At 51.0% G+C, this 13,951-nt stretch overlaps 1 protein-coding gene across 4 annotated transcripts; it reads right to left on the reverse strand.

Annotated features, from left to right (window-relative positions):
- Window positions 1-336: 336 nt before the first annotated feature.
- On the reverse strand, window positions 337-13,521 carry LOC102888569 (C-type lectin domain family 18 member A). 4 transcript variants are annotated; one of them, XM_006909882.3, is made up of 12 exons: window positions 13,227-13,518; window positions 12,544-12,635; window positions 10,351-10,590; window positions 5,482-5,579; window positions 4,938-5,059; window positions 4,672-4,779; window positions 3,943-4,035; window positions 3,482-3,588; window positions 2,673-2,802; window positions 2,305-2,401; window positions 1,225-1,316; window positions 337-747 (listed from the first exon to the last, which is right to left on the reverse strand). In XM_006909882.3, exons 1-12 carry the CDS (start codon window positions 13,351-13,353, stop codon window positions 710-712), a joined length of 1,344 nt encoding a protein of 447 aa, XP_006909944.1. In that variant the 5' UTR covers window positions 13,354-13,518; the 3' UTR covers window positions 337-709. The 4 variants fall into 4 exon arrangements, with proteins under 4 accessions (XP_006909944.1, XP_015443172.1, XP_024901152.1 ...); XM_025045384.1 differs by having other exon boundaries at window positions 609-747; window positions 1,225-1,410; window positions 13,227-13,520; XM_015587686.2 differs by lacking the exon at window positions 2,305-2,401 and having other exon boundaries at window positions 13,227-13,520.
- Between the last annotated feature and the right edge of the window lie 430 nt (window positions 13,522-13,951).

Below are 13,951 nucleotides of genomic sequence, written 5' to 3' on the forward strand. Positions count from 1 at the left end.
CTCCTAGCTTAGATAATCAGAAAGAAAGCAGAAACACATGGAGCGGTCATAATAAATAAAGAGGGTGTGAACGGAAACACGAAGCCAACAGAGGCAAGCATGAGAGGAGCGGGAGCAGTAAATTAGGGACGCAAATGAGGCTTCTACATCTATGCCTTATTCAGCGACTAGGGACCCGAAAATGTCCAGAGGATGTCCTGGGTCACATGAGTGAGCAGGGAAGAGACTGGAGTGGGCAGAAGGCAATGGCAGTGGAGTCTCAGGCACTCTTTGGTCTTCCAGAGTCATCCTGGCTCATCTGAATTTTCCTTCAAAGCAAGCATTCACAAGTTTGGCTGATTCATAACTTGGTTTAATCTTTTGTGGGGTGCTTCCTGGGCAGCAAGGAACCTCCATCTGCCCCAGAGGGTCCAGCCCAGATGGAGGAGAGTGGTCTCTTCTGACTATGGACCTGGCTGCTGTTTCAGAACCTGATTGAAGCTCATCTTCCCAATCAAAAGCAGGCTGAGGGGCCCCAGGCTCCCCTCCCCCTCTGCCAGGCTCCCTATTGGCCTCACTCGAACTCCATATCCTACTTCCTGCAAGGTCTGAGACCTTTTTGGATGGTGGGCTTGCGGTCCTGGTCTGGCCCTAGTTCCAGACAGGTAGGCAGACAAGCAGGCAGGGCTGGTGTCCCCGCCCATTGGCAGGGGAGAGGCGTGGCTCAGCCTCAGGGCTCTGGGTCCCACCGGGAAATGTGCTCCTGAGCTGGGAAGGAAGCAGAGTAGAGTGAAGGTTGACAGCAGCCCAGGCATTTCTTGGGATGGGGATCCTGTTGCACTTGGTCCTGAAGTGCCCATGGCCATGGGCCCACGTGGAGCCCCGGACCCTTCTAGCGGGTGCTGCCGGGAGCCGATTCTGGGCCAGAGTTCTCTGAGCTATAGGGAATCAGGTAACACTGATCCCCAAATAACAGCATTAATGACAGGAGGAAAGGGACCTTGGAGAAGCCCCGGGCCAGGCTGTACTTCTAGTCCTGCCCCTGCGTGGACACTCTGTGTGAAGCTAGGCCCATCTCCCTGCCACTGGGCCCCTCAGGTGTCCTCCTTGAGCACTATGTTTTCGATGGCTCTGTGTGCTCACACACTTTTTGGCCTGTGATCTGGACATCCTAGCAGCTTGGATTGGGCCAGCAAATACCCAGGGGACAGGAACCACAGCGGGGAGCCGTGGGAGGGCCCTCACCAAACTGGCAGATGTAACGGTTTCGGGTTCTGCAGCGCTGGTCATTCCAGTTGAAGGCGGCTGATGCCTGCAGCTCCACGCAGTTGCCAAACCTGCTGGGCCAAGATGTTGGGTGCTCGCAGTGGAGGAATGAAATTAGGCGTCTGGGTGAGGCTTAAATCTTCTATCCCAGCAGGCCACCTGCATCTAAGAGACCTCAGTGCCCCCATCCCACATCTGGGGCTTCCGGGAGACAGACCCAACCCCAAGCTCCCATCCCTGCTCCTCAGGCCATTGTGGCTGCTATCAGGAAAGCTGGGAGGTCTTAGCACAACCCCTACTCGAGGGAGCAATTCCACCTACCCACTCTTAGCACTCAGCCACCCCAGCCAGTAGGGGGCTGCGGAGGGGACCTGGAACAGACAGGCTCGTGTCCTCCCCTCCCCGCAGGGGGCGCACAGGCTCGTGTCCTCCCCTCCCAGCAGGGAGAGGTGCCTGGGAGCTCAACCAGGCCGACTTCCACTAGGCGATGGGCCAGGGGCACAGGCCTGGCTACCATTAAGAAGGTCGAGGGGGCTAGGTGAGATATTTGGAGCCCTTGGTGGCCACACAATCTGGTCACCTCTACCCCTGCCACCCCTGCCCTGGGTATTTCTGGGCTTTGAAGCCCAGGGCAAGGCTGTATAATCAGAAGGCCCACGGTACAGGCTGGCTGGCAGGTAGATGTTGTATGAACAGATGCAGGTGGGTGGATAGCTAAGAATTCGGGAATCAGTGTGTTGACACCGGCAGAGGGGTGTGGCAAGGGGAAGGGGAGGATGGGTAATAGATGGAGGGGACCGTGGGGTCAGGTGGATGGATGAAGCCTTCTTGGGTTCCCTCTCTTTTATGGAGGCCTGGGGTGTGCCTCACCTCAGCACTGTACCCACACCGAGCTGTGCCCTGACTTCCTGGGCACCTGGGTATCAAGTGAGGCTCAGACCCTCAGAGATCGTGGCCAAGAAGCAGTCTGGGTGGAGGTTCTTCAGTGGCATCTGAAGGCTCAGTGGGCAGGCCTGGGGAGAAGGTTGCCCCAGGGAAGGGAGAGCACCCCAGACTCACCCCTGGTTATCAGGCTGCCCAAAGGCAAAACTGGTAAAGGACTGGTGCTCCCCGGTGGTCCAGCGGAAGGAGTTCTTAGCGGTCTTGTAGGTGAGCCCTGGGCCATGGCAGCCAAGGTTGGCCCCATCACCCAAGAAAGGGGGACCTGAGCCCTGAGCCTGCTCTTCCCAGAATAAACTCCTTCCTAGCTCTTCCAGTCCCCCTGCTGGTTCTCCCTCCCCTCAGCTCTCTCCCTAGAGAAGGGGGCTGCCAGCCTGACTACTGGCCCCATTCTGGGCTGCAAGTCCTTTCTATCTGCAGGTAGATGCTCTGGGTTACCAGAGCCCAGATGCCTGGAGCATCGTGGGACATCCCAGCCCCAAACTCACCTATCCAGAAGTTTCTGGTCTCAAAGTCACTGTCAGTCACCTCATTGGTGGTCTCCAGACGGCCCAGGTAGAAGGCGAGGATGTCCTGTACTTTCTGGCTCTCGATCTGGGCTAGGACTCCACCTTTTTCCTGCAACCCTCACTCTGGGTCATGCTAGCAGGACCCCAGAGCTCAGGCCAGCCCTTCCTGCCACCCCACCGTGGCCATGGATGGCAAATGTGTGTGCTGGCTGTGCTGTTGTCATCCCTGCATGCACACACACACGCGCACACACACACGTGCGCGCACACACACACACACACTCACACAAACACAGCCTCCTGCCTATTAGAGCAGGGATTCCCCTTCCTGTCCCCTGCCTGCATCTCCTCTCTCTGTGCACAGGGGCCCAGATTGGCAGGGTGCCACCCTTGGAAGGGTTTCATCTGCTCAGTGTCTTAAATACATTTGCATTGGTTGCCAACATTAATAAACCTAGAAATGCCAATGAGAATCTGGATTTCTGGTTCTCCTGAAAAATCCTGAGTTCTGGCCTCCCTGAACTTGTGTTTCCGCCCGCAGCCAGAGGCTGGAGCTGAGTCAGGGTGGCTCCTTGGATGCAGGTTGGGAGGGGCCGTGTCCCTGGTCCCTCAACTCATTAAGTACCCCTTGGCTTCCATGGGCCTCTGAGTGGGCTCCTGCTCTAAACTAATGATGAGAAGCAGGTCAGGAGATGTCGAAGGAACCATCTCTTAACCCAGGGTCCCTCCATTAAGACCCTTGCTTGAGAATTAGGGGGGTTCCTGGGAAGGCAGGGGTCAACTGTCACCTGGCATTTCATCTTGGCTCCATAGTAGGTGTCTGCCTCTGAAGACACCGTGAAGCAGTCTCCATCGATCCTCAGGTCGCAGGTGTGGAAGGGAAAGTGCACTTTGGCTAGGGAGAAGGGAGCCTAGTTTTATGTGTGGGGACCTCAGAATCATGACCCCTCCTGCCCTGCCAGGGAGCTGAGCTCAAGGTGCCACCTGCTCCACGTTGGAGATGTTGGAGAGTGAGTGATATGCTGGTAGATGTGTAGCAACCAGCCTCTCTCTCAAAAAATATCTATGATTCGCATCATTTGCCAGTTTCTGTGGTGTGAATCCCTCCACCATGGCCCATTTCAAGCTACCAATGTGACGTCACTGAATAGGGAATTGGGAAGAATGTAACTGTGGGCAAATGTGAGCTGCGTGGCGGAGCCGGATCCAGCACTCCGTCGAGCGGGTCCTGGGAGGGGTCAGGACTCACTGGCACACTGGGCTCCTCCGTAGCCAAAGTCGCAGACACAGGAGCATGCCTCTTCCCGAAACCGGCCGTGCACACACTGCTCACTGCACCGCACTGCAGTGAGGATGGGGCAGAAGGGTGCTGTGCTCAGCCTCTGACTCTCATTCTGCCCCTCACAGGCTGTGGACGTGCAGGGACTGGCCAACCACAGAGAGATCACCCTGCTCAGGGACAGAACCCATGGGGCCCCAACCTCTGCCACACTTGGTGTGTTTGGTTCTATCTTATTGTAGAGAGAAGCAAATTGGGGTTTGGGAGTTGACCTGTCCACAGCCACAGTGCTGGGGCAGAAGGACAATAGGAAAAGAATCCACTTCTGGAGCCTAATTCTATCTTCCTCCTTCCACCCCAGAGCCTACAGGGCCATATCTGACTCCACTTTGAATCCACGGCATAGCTCAGGGTCTGGCAGACAGTTGGTGCTCAATGAATACTTATCAAATGACTATATGCAGTGTGCAAATCAGCAAGCACACGGTCAGCACTCCCTAACACCCTTGACTCCCTCGCAACCGACTCAGTGAGTGCAGTGCAGCTCCTGGACACACTACACGAGCGTGAATATGCATCTGTGACTGCCACTGTCCCCCTCCTCGTCCCATGGAGGCTGTCTGTATGGGCGCTGGACCTAGGCTCCCCTCTCTGGGTTCCCTGGGGCTGTGGTGATCTGGAACTCTAGGTGCCTCTTACCTTGGCAGTATCTGCCCGTGTAGCCAGGGGGACAGTGGCAGTGGCAGGTGCTGATGTTGAGATGTCCGTGGTTCCGGCAGCTCATACGACATGGGTTCCTGGGGACCTCTGGTCATATAAGAAGGGAACTCTGAGAGGAGGCCCTCCTCTAGGCAGGTGCCTTTCTGGGATAGCCCTTTAGGATGCTGCCACCCACCTCTAGATCACCAGATCAAGCTCTCATATACCCACTGCCCTAACAGGAGGCAGGCAGGGTGGGCACTTACCGCAGAGGCCCCCTGCATGGTCCCAGGCTTTGAAGCAGCCCGAGACACTAGCTGTGCAGAGTGAACACCAGGCGCCCTTCTTGTAGGGGACAATTGTCTTCCCATTGACCTTCCAGTTGCCTCTGTGAGAGCAAGCACCAGAGGGCTGGAATGGCCTGGCCTCGGGCCAGGCAGGGGCAGGTTTTGCTGCCTGCCCTACTGGCCCCTTCAGCTCCTTCTGGCCCAGTCAGGGAGTCAGGGAGCTGGGTGAGACTGAGAGATTTCCTAGGAAAGAAAAGGCCTTCAAACTAATTCTAGGCAAACTCCCTGAAAGCTGGGAGTGCCTCCAGGAAGGAGCATCTGGGGAGGTGCCGCATTCTGCATGGCCAGAATCGTGGGTGCTGCCCATCTCTGCGCCCTTTCTCTTTCTCCCTTCTTTCCTCTCCCACCAAGGGTGCAGACCAAGAGGTGAAAGTCTTTTAGGTGCGTGGGTGGGTGGGTGCCTCACCCTCAGTGAAAATATCCCACCCTCAACACGCACAGCCCAGCAGTGGTGGGGACTTACCCAGGAGAGTAGGCACAGACGAAGGCTTCCATCTCCGCCTGGCCCCCAGAGCAGGGGTGTCGCCCACAGCCCAGCTGGCTTGAAGTGGCCCATACGAGCTGTGGGAGACACAGTGGCTCAGAAATCCTATTGGGCCACCCCCACTCCCAATCTGGGGGCCAGCAGCACAGGTGCTGCTTGCCTGGGGAGGAAGGACACAGCTTTGGCCCCAAACCAGGCAGACAGACACCTTCCTGAGGAGCAGCAGCTGTGCTGTGCAGGGCTTTAAGGATGAGTGGGAATGGTCTAGGAAGGTCTTCTGGGTCGGGGGGAATGGAGGAGCAAGGCTCAGTAGATACCAGAAGGGAGGGGAGATGGTAGATGGGTGGCAGAGAATAGCAAAAGAAAGATCTGGACATGAAAGGCCTTGCGACATTGCAAAAATGGCCACACTTCTCGCTATAGCCCCCTTATTAAATGTGGCTTTGCAGCTCTTTCCTTCAATAAGAAGACTCTCTTTTCCCCACCTTGAATCTGGTTGGCTTTGTGGCTTGCATTGGCTGACAGACTGCAGCAGAAGTGCTCCTGAGAGGGTTTTGAACCGAGGCCTCAGGGAACCCTGGAATTTCTACTCTCATAACACTATGCTCAAGCCACCACATGAGCAAGCCTGCTAGAGGCTGAAAGACCTCCAAGGGCAGAGATGAGGCAGTTGAGGCCCCTCTAGACAGCCAACTTCCAGACAACCCAGAAGCTGATTGCAGTTGCATGAGGGGGCCCAGCCAAGACCAGAAGAACCTCTCAGCTGATTCCAACTCAAATCGATGATCTGCAGCATCGTAAGATGTAGTGTGTTGAGCAGCAAAAGCTAATGGATACAGTTCTTTAATAGTATTCAAAATTTAGATTTAAAGTTTGAGAATCAGTGACAACTCGGAAATAGCACAAATGGTCAAAACACAGGAAGAACTGAGCAAACCACTTAAAATGACAAGCATGAGGCAGGGAGAGATGAACATGTGGTCACACATACATATCCAACAATTAAAGAATATATGTTCTTTTTAGGAATGCATGGAATGCTTGCAAACAGTGACCCCTCACTAAACTACAAAGCAAGGTTCATCAAATACCAAAGAACCGATATCCTACGGGATATATTCTATGAATTCAATGCAATAAAATCTAGAGTAAGTTACTTGGCAATAAAGAAGAAAGCATGCTTTGGAAATTTAAATATACACTTCAGACTCAAAGACGACGTCATGATGGAAAATAGAGAACACTTAGACCTAAATGACAATGAAAACACTAAATGTCAAAACTTATGGGATGCAGCTAACAAGTTTAGAGGGAAATCTTTAGCTTTAAATGCATATAGCAGAAATTAAAAAAAAAAAGACTTAAAAGTTAATGACCCGAGGACCCATATCATGAAATAAAAATAATAATAGAGTAAAACAAAATAGAAGAAAATAATAAAAATAAGAGCAGAAATTAATAATAAGAAAAAAGAATGAAAACAAACAAAAAGTTGATTCGTTAAATAGAGAAACCTCTGGAAAATTGGTAAAGAATAAAAGAGAAGGCACAAATCAAGTTGGGAATTTTAAAAGGACATTGGCTATGGACACAGTAAATACTTTTAAAAATCTCTGTTTAATTCTAGTTTAAAATCTCTGTGAAATAATGAACAATTATGAAGTGTGACTGTCACCACCTGCCTGCCATTTTATTGTACAGATTCTTATTTTACAGGAGCTTATATTACATTTGTAATTGAATGTTAATGTAACGCAAGCCAACTCATTATTTTCTATTACCAATTCATTTTTTAGAATTTGAAAAGCTAAGAGTTCTAAAAGTCAAGATAGTGAATGGGCTATTCTATTTATACCTAACTCAAAAAATAAACTTTGCAACAAAATTCTTTAAAAAGAATAATTGTGATCAATAAGTTGGAAAACATAAAATGGATAATTTCCCAGAAAATAGAACTTGGCAAAACTCTCTCAAGAAGAAACAGAAAATCTGACATTTCTAGAAGTTGAATCAGTAGTTAAAAACCCACTGACATACACACACAAAAACAACCAACCAAAAAATAGAACAAGACCCAAATAGTTTTACAGGTGTGTTACAGCATATATTATAGAAACTCTTCCAGGAAATAGCAAATGAGGCAAAGTTTCCAACTCATTTTAGGAGGTCTGTATAGCATTGCTATAACCCAGAAAAGGGCAGTATGAGAAAGGAAAATCGGAGGACACTTTCACTATCAAATAATATCTCAGCAAAACAAATCCAGCAAGGAATTAAAAACAAAACATAACACACACACACCCCCATCACATTATTTCACATCACGTGACATGCCAAGTAGGCAGATAATCAAAGTACTTAACAACCAGTAGGCATGGGCACTTGCCAATCAGAAGAGATGTTGGGCTGGAGCAGATCCTGGAGGCCCACTACTGTGCATGGCATTCCCTTTTTGGTTCTAGTCATAGGAGAGATCCTAGGGGTCCTAGGGAAGAGGCTAGGCCAGGTGCATTCTGGGAACTTGGAGTAGTGGCTGTTTGCTAAAGTGTTGTAGCATTTGACTAACCGTTAAAACATATGGTACCGAGATAAATTATAGCCCTGGAAGTAGGAAGGCAAGGAAGAGTTAACATTAAAGAAAATGATAAATATATTTGCTGGTATTGTGATTATATTTTTTTTAAAAGAACTGTAGTTTAGAGATAAAAACTTATTTATGGATAAAATTATACAATGTTTGAAATTTGCTAAAAATTATGTACTCAGAGTTTCACTCTGGGTATGGGGGTACAAGAGGATTAGAAATAAGATATGTGCATTACTTATTTATGGATAAAATTATATAATGTCTGAAATTTGCTAAAAATTATGTAGGAGGAGATGGAAATAGGTAAGGATATAGATGAAAACAGATGAGCCATGAAACCATGAGTTGCTAATTGTTGAAGTCGGTGATGGGTACATGGGGGTTCATTATATCATTCTGACCACTATATGTTTGAATTTTCTACAATGAAACTTAGAAAAATATGTGGCTAGGGAGATCTAGTGTCATATACCATCTTTGTACACACAAAAAAATTGTTCATGTAGTTCATCATTTTAATGGTCAAAGAAAAACCATATGATTATTTTAATAGATGCAGAAAAAGCATTTGATAAAACACAAGACCTAATTCATGATTTTAAAAATCCTTAAACTTAGATTAGAAAGAAATGTCTGTAACCTGATAAAGGCTATTTATTAAATTTATAGAAAGAATCAGGAACGAAGAATAGTCAAGATAATTTTGAACAATAATAATATGGGGGATTTTCCTGTCAAAACTTTTTATAATACCATAATTAAAACAGAATTTGTACAAGATAAACGAAAAGACCAACAGAATAAAACAGAGCACTCAGCAACAGACCTATGTGGATATGTGAGCCTGGCATATGTCTAAGGAGGCATTATGAGTCAGCAGGGGAAAGATTCAATAAAAGATGCCCATTTTGTGGAAAAAGAGCAAATTAAATCCTATGTCACACCATGCACCAAAAATTCCAGGTGGCTTAATGACTTCAGTATGAAAAAGGAAAACATTTAAACATTGGAAGGAAATGTAGGAAGAATATCCTTCTGATGCCAGAGTAGAAAGGATCTCTTAAATATGATACAACAAATGGATGAACTATTAAGTAAAAAAAACAGGAAATGGATTATGTTAATATTAAAATCTTCTATACATGAAAGGTAGCATAAATGAAGAAAGAATACAAGCCATATGCTAGAAAAAGGTATTTGCAACCCAGATGAACAACAATATATATAAAAAACATAGAAAGGATGCTTACAAATTAATAAGAAAAAGAGACCGCACATTATAAAAATGGGCAAGAGACATGAACAGGCAATTAACAGAACAAGAAATATGCTCAATCTCACAAGTAGTCAGGGAAATACAAATTAAAAACAGAATGAGGTGGCATTTCACAACCTTGACTTGTGAAAATTGTGGAGCCTGGCAATACTGGGAAAGTGGGAACTGGTTTGTGGGTGGGAGTACAGTTGGCTTATCACTTTGGCAATACCCCCAGCAAGGTTGTGGGTGTATGTCCTCTGTGACCCAGCAATTCCCCTTCTCAGTGTGTCCCAGTGAAACTCTGGGTACATGGGTACAAGAGGATTAGAAATAAGATATGTGCATTGAGGCCTGACTTGTAATAGTAAAAAGGTTAACATAACCTAGATGCCTGTAAATTGCAGTTTATTCATAGTGAATCACCCATGGGTATCGGCATCAATGGAAGTATATCTTACAAGTGTGGTCTGGAGTGATGAACACAAATACAAAAGGAGACAAATAGAGCACTTATGTACGATGTAATAACGTACAACCCACCTGCACAAGTAGAAAGGGCATAAAAACACTTGTATAGAAAATGTATGAAAACATGCTTGGGATTTGGCCTGTGCTTTTCCAGTGCTGTCCCCTAGCACCTAAACAATGCCAGATATATAGAAAAAAATGAAAGGAAACATGCTTGGGAGGGATCCACCTGAACTTCAGGAAGGTTATCTCTGGAGTGGGGGGTTCAGAAGAATGGGAGGGAGTAGATCTATAGTTTAATTTAGAGACTGTTTCTTTGAAGAGATGAGAAATGAATACAGTTAACGTTATCTAAATAGGGGGTGAGATGGAGTCCATTATTTGATTTATGTTTGTAATATTTCATATTTAAATCTGAAAAAAGTAAAACTATGCAAATTGGGGCAAAAGCAACCACCAATTTTAGAACAAACTATAGCTCTACTGAGCTAACCCTAGTGGCATAGGGGCCTCAGAACTGGTACCCTGGCCTCACCTGAGTGTAGTGGGTGCAGGTGGCATTGTGGGCACACTCAGCTGCCGCATGGCTGTACTGCTGGCCCTCTGCAAACCACAGGCCCACCACGTGGATGAAGGATGCCGAGCCCTTGGGCAGCAGCTGCACATTCCAGCCCACTTGTGGAGTGGCCCGGTGGGTGGACGGCAGGCGTGGGGCCGGGGCACCACAGAGGGTCGCTCTGGCCTGAGCCTGTTGGGCTAGGTTCTCACTCCAGTCCTGGGAGCGGTAGAAACAGAGATATCAGCAGGGGGCCCTCCTCTGCCTTCTCCAGCGCATCCCCGGGCACCCAGTCTTGCAGTGAAGAGAGCACTGGGCCAGGGGTCCTGCTTGTCTGCTTGACCACTCCGAGCGGGTTTCGCCCACTTTTCTGGTCCAGGAAGGTCAAACAGGACCTGCACAGAAATCTCCTAGGTGTATTAGACCCTCGACCCGGGACTGCCAGCCTCCATCCTCCTGACTCCAGTGTGGACCCCTTTAGGCCTGACCTGAGGCGGAGTGCCAGCCCAGGCCATGGGATGCATGGGCTACTGTGATAACTTTTCCTGCCTCGTAATGTGAGCCCTGGGCAGTGCCCAAGCCTTTCACACTGGTTCTGTGTTTGCCGTTAGGTCTACCTGGACTCGGCCATTGTCATCTCAGCTGTTCCCACTTGGCTTTCCTTCTGTGATGCCAAAAGCCACAGCGGCCATTCCACTATGTCCTATTCTCTCATCCCAGCCTTTGGAGTGTGTAGGGCACCAACAGGGAAACAGGACCAGAGAGGGTGTGAGAGGTCTCCTGGGTCTCAGTGAGCAGAGTTCCCTGGAACAGGTCCAATCTGCTCTCCCCACCCGTGTACCAGCTGACCTCGCGTCCCCCTCCCCACCCCAACGTACCCCCTCCTCTGAAATGAGAGACTTTCAGGGTAATGGTCCATCACCCCCTCACCTTGCCCTGGTCCAGCCCAGCTACCTCATTCTAGCTGTGTGACCTCCAGCAGTCCCCCAATCTCCATGAGACTCAATGTTTTCCTCTGTGAAATGGGGACAATAAGGTACCTAGAGGCTAAGATTGTTGTAAGGATTAAGTGGGTAGGAGTAAATGGATGCAGGGAGGAGAGCGCTATGGTCAGGGCCTGACCCACAGTGGGCCATGGCCGGGGGGGTCATAGTGATGCTGCTGCTGCTGAAGGCGGGAGCCAAGAGCAGCCCCAGGGCCTCAACCTCCCCTCTCCTGGGTAAGAGCCCCGGTGGCCCTGGTGGCCCGTGGGGGTTCCCAGGGCCAAAGCCATAGGTGTGAGGGAGACTGAGTGGGGACTCCACTTGCACCTTTTATGAAATGCTATTTTCTAAGGCTTTGGCAAAAGGGGCTTGAAAAGTGTAGAAACTGCCGACCAGCTGATGGGGAGCGCCCCCACACCAGGTGCTAGGGCTGGGAGTGTGGGGTGTAGGGATTGGGAGCCAGGACTTGGAACTTAAGGAGGGGCGGAGCCTCTGCAGAGCAGCAAAAGGAGGAGGAGTGACCCTCTCCAGTCCTCCTGCTCTACCCCCATATCCTGGGAAACTGACCCGGGAGCTCTCAAGGTCACCACAGCTCAACTAGTCTCAGAGGAGTTTGTGGGAGGCAGCCATGGGGAACCCTGCTCACCCTCACTCTCTGGCCTGTTAACATGGGCTGTGGAAGCTGGGGTCCCACGCTACGCGGGCAGCTTTCCACTAGGGCAGCCCCCACGAGGGGTCGTAGGAAGCCCTACACCCCCTACCCTGGCCCTCAGTGAATGAAGAGGGAATGTGAAGGGGCTCCTCCTAGTCCTCCAGACAAACCCGTGAAGAAGCTCTGGGTCCTGGTCACGCATAAGCCTCCTCCCTTGAGCAGGATGCCTCTCCCTCCTGGTCCTCATCCCCTCCATCCTGCTGAGACTCCTTTGTGAAGCTCCTTTTTCCCACCCAGCTCCTTCCATGCCTCCTGGTCTCCAGGGCAACAAGAAGGCCAAAGGGACTGCCCTTCGGGGAAGCAGGAAGCTGCAGAAGCCCCAACAACCAGGCCTGGTACTGCCTTAGGCAAGGTGACTGGCTGCCCCTTCTGCCTTGCCCAGGTGGAAGGGTGTCTGGTGCTGGCATGGCCTCCTGAGCCCTCTTCAGGGCTGCCCCTCCAGCTGCCCCCTCCTTGAGCCCGGGTGGGGGCACTCACCATTCTCCGCATGTTGGCCGCAGGGGGCTGCACCTGGCTGCGCAGGCGGTTGTGCAGTGAGAGGAGCAGGAAACTCTCCTTCCTGCTCAGGGCTGGGGTGGGAGACAAGGTCAGGCTGGCCTGAGCAGTCGGACCCGGGCCTGTCCCCTGGGCGATGGGGTCGGGGGGACACCATGGCAAGATGAGAATGCACCCCTGCCCTTAGGAAACCAGATCTAAGGTGGGACAGGAGGATAGTGGGCGTGCGTGGGAGGACCCGAAGCAGAGAGATGGGGGCACTCGGGGAGAAGTGTGGGGAGAGAGAGGGGCTGAGGTGTAAAGGAGCCCTTGGGCTGAGAGCAGGGGATGGGTGTGACAGAGAGAATGGGGGCCAGCCCTGGGCTGGCAGAAGCCCCCTGGCTGGTGCTCCTCTCAGCCACGGAGTCTCTCCTAGGGCCCCAGCTTCAGGCTCCAGGCTGGTATTCCTCCTCGAACCCCAAGCTTGGGCCCATTCCCCTTCATCCTTCCTCCTCCCCAGCTCAGCCTCTCCCACGCATCTTGGCCCCTGGATTGTCCAAGGGTTGCCTTTAAACCGCACCAGCATGCCCAGGGCTCGGGCCTCAAACTGGCTTCCAGAATTTCCCAAGCACTCTTCTACAGAGCTCATAGATCCGCCACCTCTTGCCTCACACAGAGACCCTTACCTCCGGGCATTGGAGTTTGCTCCTCCTGCAGCTGGGGCTGCTGCGCCTCTGCCCAGGCCATGCCAAGGAGAGCCAGGAGCACGGGCAGGCAGCCCCCCAGTCCAGAGGAGGACTCCAGCCGCAGCATAGGCCTGTCGGAAAATCCGGGAGCGGACTGGTTCAGTCGTTCAGCAATTTTCCCAGGCGAGATGGAGCTATTCACAATCTCAAGGAGTCAGGCTGGGCTGGCAGACAAAAGGGGGAGGCTGGTGAGTAATCAGTGTGTCCAAACAGCCTCCCATCCAGGCTGGCATGAAAAGAGACAGGCAGCTCTGATGCTGGCTGCCCCTCCCATAGCCGACCTCCCGACCAACTGGTGTGCACTGACCCCGTGGCCCCTGCTAATCATTGCAGGATTATTAGAGCCCTTGGGGAGCCCTTGGAGACCCTGCTGATTGGCCCAAAGACATTCCATGGTTGTGGATTAATGAATGGTGGCTGTGACTTGGCTGGGACAGTGTCCTTCAGGTCTGTGGTGGCTTCCGCTCCCAGCCCCAGGCCTGGGCAGGAGGCTGGGGCTTCAGTCATGTGCCCTGCAGGGCGGGCAGGAATTGAGTGAGACCCCAGGGGAGTTCTTCTCTTTCTTGGGAAGCCGGTCCCAACCCCCAGGCATGAATTAAACATGAGCAGGTGGTAACCGCACACCAGACAGGCACCACTGGTGGGTGGGGGCACTGGAGCCATGG

The sequence above is a fragment of the Pteropus alecto genome, unplaced genomic scaffold (genome assembly GCF_000325575.1).
Source record: "Pteropus alecto unplaced genomic scaffold, ASM32557v1 scaffold42, whole genome shotgun sequence".
Taxonomy (NCBI): domain Eukaryota; kingdom Metazoa; phylum Chordata; class Mammalia; order Chiroptera; family Pteropodidae; genus Pteropus; species Pteropus alecto.